Source organism: Zea mays, chromosome 4, assembly GCF_902167145.1.
Source record: "Zea mays cultivar B73 chromosome 4, Zm-B73-REFERENCE-NAM-5.0, whole genome shotgun sequence".
Lineage (NCBI taxonomy): Eukaryota > Viridiplantae > Streptophyta > Magnoliopsida > Poales > Poaceae > Zea > Zea mays.
The window spans coordinates 69,287,057-69,291,736 of NC_050099.1; the positions used below are offsets into that span (position 1 = coordinate 69,287,057).

General features: G+C 40.0%; 1 protein-coding gene across 2 annotated transcripts; it reads right to left on the minus strand.

Moving 5' to 3' along the window:
• Positions 1-311: 311 nt before the first annotated feature.
• LOC103653355 (protein real-time) lies at positions 312-2,261 on the minus strand. 2 transcript variants are annotated; one of them, XM_020551839.3, is made up of 5 exons: positions 2,131-2,244; positions 2,001-2,054; positions 1,685-1,762; positions 809-962; positions 312-602 (listed from the first exon to the last, which is right to left on the minus strand). In XM_020551839.3, the coding sequence occupies exons 1-5, from the start codon at positions 2,209-2,211 to the stop codon at positions 565-567; spliced, it is 405 nt and encodes a 134-aa protein (XP_020407428.1). In that variant the 5' UTR covers positions 2,212-2,244; the 3' UTR covers positions 312-564. The 2 variants fall into 2 exon arrangements, with proteins under 2 accessions (XP_020407428.1, XP_008678505.2); XM_008680283.4 differs by having other exon boundaries at positions 427-602; positions 809-874; positions 2,131-2,261.
• Positions 2,262-4,680: the final 2,419 nt, after the last annotated feature.

Consider the following 4,680-nt stretch of genomic DNA (forward strand, 5'->3'; position numbering starts at 1 on the left):
GACGGTACCCACGTTCTTAAGGTTAAGTTCGACGGGGTCACGTGGCCGTCGAACTTATGTGTCCTGCGGAGATATGCGCAGACTGAACAATAAGTTCGACGGTACCCACGTTCTTAACCTTAAGAACGTAGGCACCCACGTTCTTAACCCTGCGTGGGTCTGCGAGGACTGCACAATAAGTTCGACGGTACCCACGTTCTTAACCTTAAGAACGTGGGTACCCACGTTCTTAACTCTTTTCTAGAAAAAATTAAAAAATACAAAAATGAAAAATTAGACACACATAATATCACATGCAACACAATATATCACATACAATACAGATTTCAAACACATTGATATATGTTCATATCACAAATTCACACAAGTCCAAATATATAAGTTCACAAATTCACATAAGTCCAAATACATAAGTTCACAAATTCACACAAGTTCACATACATAGTTCACATTTTTAGTTCACAAGTTCAAACACACAAGTTCAAACATTAACTCCATCGCTCTCGCTCAGGACATTGGATTGTTGTTCGTAGCTCCACCACTAGAATTGAGACATCCGCAAAGTCAACATGAGGGGGAGTCACTTGATGAGAGCCGGAATCCTACAAAATAAACCAAAATTCTCATAAATACAAGGAAAGCATGATAAACATAAAATGTGGCTTCCATATTTGTGCATGAACAATAGAAGCTGTTTTGGATTAAAGCCAAGTGAACAACTTGACTATATTGATCCAAAAAAAACAGCTTGACTAATTCATTGGTGTATGGTCTAATGGAAAAAAGGGTTAAGAGTCATAGCACGTACCTTTATTTGGCTTAGTGCTGATAGCTTCAAACCAGACACTTTTATGATTTTGGCTGTAGTTGTAGCCTACCAAACAAATAGCAAGCATCAGAGTAATTACCGAAGCTTTGTCATATGTGCTATGCCCAACACCAATGCCAAAAATTGGGAGACCTTGCCAATGACAGAAACAAAGAAAAAGAAAAAAATATTGGAACAAAGAAAGAAGAAAATTGCTAGAACTACGACATGCAACTTAACATATGTGCTAGAAGGTTTGCTAATATTTTTTGAAAATAAAAACTAAGAGTCTCGAGGAACACACACAGACTATACTATTGTAGTATATAAATGGGAAGCTAATGACTATCTGATGTTGCTCACAGGTGAGAAATTATCACATAAGATCCTACAGTTCTTTCTAACAAAATATTGACAGGTCAACTGCAGTTATCACAGATGCCAAGTGAAAACATACCTATGATCCTACAGACCATAATAACCAAACAATGTCCAGTCAACTGCAGTTATCACAGTTCAAGTAATTATGACGCCATATCATACTTTGAAACTACAGACCTTAATAACCCATGTTGCTGTTAGTAGGACATCATTCCGTGGAAGTTTGACAATCAATATAAGTTAACACTTTAACCTCTTCAGTGCGATCTTCATTCGGCATATTAACTTTCCTATTGAAAACTGAAAATCAAAGTACTCCGTATTAAGAATTTCAACAAGGAGATAGACGCATTAAGTCCAGAATATGGTAGCCTTAGAATACCAACAGTAAAAAGGCATGTCTAGTTCAAACACACAAATGACTGGCTCATAATCAATCCATATAGGGTAATGGTTCAACCAACAGATTTTATTATTGGAAGTAAACAGCTATACCTCCTTTGTGTATCCTGACAGGCCAATAAGTTGTGAATCACATATTGATCTGTATAAATCTACTGGGGCTATAGGCCTCTGCAGATGGACAGTGCAAACATTGATCAGAAAAAGAAAATGAATTTTGCTATATAAACAGACACAAATAGGCAGATTATTGAGAGTGGTATTGCTGCAATAATAAAATAAACAATCAAAATGAGAAATGATTAGGAGAAGACCAGAATCGTAGAACTTTAAGGGAACCTTCGTTAGCTTTCTGATTAACATATACAGTAATATCTAGAAGGATTAAATTCTAGACAGGACGACTCACCTCCAGCACACTATCAATTTCATTTTGAATCCTCCAATTCAAACATTCTACAATCTATAGAAACAAAAATATTATTAATTAAATTCGTGGTCACTTCACCCACTGTTGAGAAATTTGTATGAAATGTTACCATTTTATGAGCCTTTGCTACATTCCACTCTCTAGCCTTAAGGAAACGCACCAGTGTTTCTTTGGGATAGCCCTGGTGCATATTCTGAAATAAACGAAGATATGCTCACATTGTTTCCCAAAATCCCTCAATAAGTTATAGTTTAAGTTGATGAACAAATAATCATGTATTACATATTTACATCTAACGACACTGAAGTGAAGATAGCAATCAAACATTTTCAGAAATTTAATCATTCTATATAGTCAAGCTGCTAGTGTTTTGAGGCCGAAGACTGCCTCCAGGCTCCAGCCATATAAAGTGATAATTCAGATAAAGCTGCACGAGCCACCAGCAAATGATCTTTTGACAGCATCAGCTTCTTCTTTTCTATCTATTGGGAGCACAAATGGATTTCGATATTTTGATTAATTCAGATGAAGCTGCTGATAAACAGGAAGGCTATGGATCTGGGAAAAGAAAAGGCAGGGAAGAAGTTATCGGAGGTAAAAGAATCTTCAGGTGCTGCCACTGCCCATGACGAATTCCGCTGCATATTCGCATCCAGGCGCAGGACACCATTTTGTCTGTTCCACACAGTCCAATTCAATTAATATGACTTCAAAACATGTCAAGTTTCAAACTCAAACTCAATGTTGGCTAAATATGGTAGTCGAATGCAGTATCATATCTACCACTCAACATCATCTTAAAACTTTGAATTGGCCTAGTACAAAGAATCTGATTGGTGTGAGTCAAAGAGAACACAGTGGTCAATCATTCAAAATGCATGGAAAATGTTGAGTTCCTTATTTTGAGAAAAGGGGAACATGGAAACGGCAGTTCTCACAATTATTTACTCCAAAAAAAATAAATGAGCTCTACAGAATTGAGAAAATCTAGTTATCAACTGTATAACTTTTTTATTGTGCATGGTACTGTCTACTGTGGTCGGTGCCAACATCTATAAGAATATGATTATATCAACTCACCTTTCTATTATCTTCAATGTAAGATCTGCGAAGATATCGCCCATACTTTTCCGTATCCTCAACATTAGCCAGTGAATTTATCATATCTTGTCCAACAGCAGCAGCACAGGACGGATCAGGACACCTCAGCATCAAGCATCCCGGACCATCACTTATAGCAGTGCTAATGTAACCTGTCAATACATTACTAAAATGTTACTCAGTGACATAGTAAAATTCAAAGGTAGATTCTTTAGAGCAAGTTGCTTCCATGAAATGATGAAGTAACAACACAAAGATGTCCTAAAGTACAATAAAAAACAATTGAGTAACACCCCACCACCATATTGAGACTGTATAATAAACTGGTGCATGCAAAACCTTTTATCATTAATACCCTCTTTTTGTGCTTATTTTTGGGTTTCATCTATAGCCTAGGCTTTGCTGTTTGTTGTTTTTTGTGCAAAGATCCAAACTTCCTCTTCCCCTGTGCTTCAAAAAATTATATATGGCGGTTCTTTACCCAAGTAGTCCATACCCAAACTGAATTACATCCACATGCACTATGGGCATGTAAGGGTAAAGTGCAGGCATGAAGTGCATTACTAGTCAACGAAATAAACCTAAAACCAAGGTCAGACAGTAATATAAGGGACTAGTCTCTCAAGTCTCAACTAGACAGAAAATAAAGCTGTCTCCAGCAATCAAGTACCACCTTTAGAAGCAATAATTGATTTTATGTCTTCCTTCCTCACCAGTACAAATTTGTTGCGAAGAAGCAGTGCCCGCCACAAATCCCTGCCGAATTCTTCAGGGATGCGGCATGCTAGACAATAGAAAGAAGCCCAGCGGTTACTTACTGGATTGCACAGATCAACCTGAGAACAAATCTTCACTGAAACTCGATGTGGCGGAGGACATGCTAGATAATAGAAAGAAGCCCCGCGCCGCTCCACGAAGGGCGCCGCCACGGCAGCCGCGCGGAAGGGGGACGAGCCGGAGACGGGTAAGGACGGGAGCGAGATGTGGCGGAGGTCCACCTCGCCGAAGGTGAAGTACAGCAGCGCCACGATTGTGCACAGAAACTCGATCGATCGATGATCGCCTGGCAGAAATTATTTTGTCCATCAGACGAGCCGGCACCGGATAGGAAGCATCCTAGCTAGTCGCCGAGCAAGCACAAGAAACCCCAAGAGAATGGTACGAAGAAGCTCCGTCACCTTAACCCCAGCGGCGAGGGAGCGTCGACGCGGTCCGGCGGTGTGGGTCCGGTGGTCCGGCGGCGCGGGTCCGGTGGCGGCGGCGTGGATGGGATGAGAGCGTGTGAGAGACGGTGAGATAGACGAGTCCCGCGGGTTAGGGGTTTGGTTTCATAGTTAAGTTCGACGGTTTCTGCTGGCCCACGAATTTAAATTAAAAACGTGGGTACCCACGTTTCTAATACCTTAAGTTCGACGGTTTTAGCCAGGCCGCACGGACTTAAATTAAAAACGTGGGTACCCACGTTCTTCGTCAAACCCATGAACTTAACTCAAATAAAAACGTCGGTACCCACGTTCTTAGTTTGCCCCACGAACTTTTGTCAGTTTCTTGTAGTGTC

Bases quoted from the DNA above. Each gene is read 5' to 3' on its own strand.
- LOC103653355 (XM_020551839.3), bottom strand. From the start codon at position 2,211: ATGCACCAGGGCTATCCCAAAGAAACACTGGTGCGTTTCCTTAAGGCT. The intron at 1,763-2,000 runs GTGAGTCGTCCT...GTCCATCTGCAG, and splicing joins AAATTGATAGTGTGCTGGAG to AGGCCTATAGCCCCAGTAGA. The intron at 603-808 runs GTACGTGCTATG...TTTATTTTGTAG, and splicing joins CAGCACTAAGCCAAATAAAG to GATTCCGGCTCTCATCAAGT.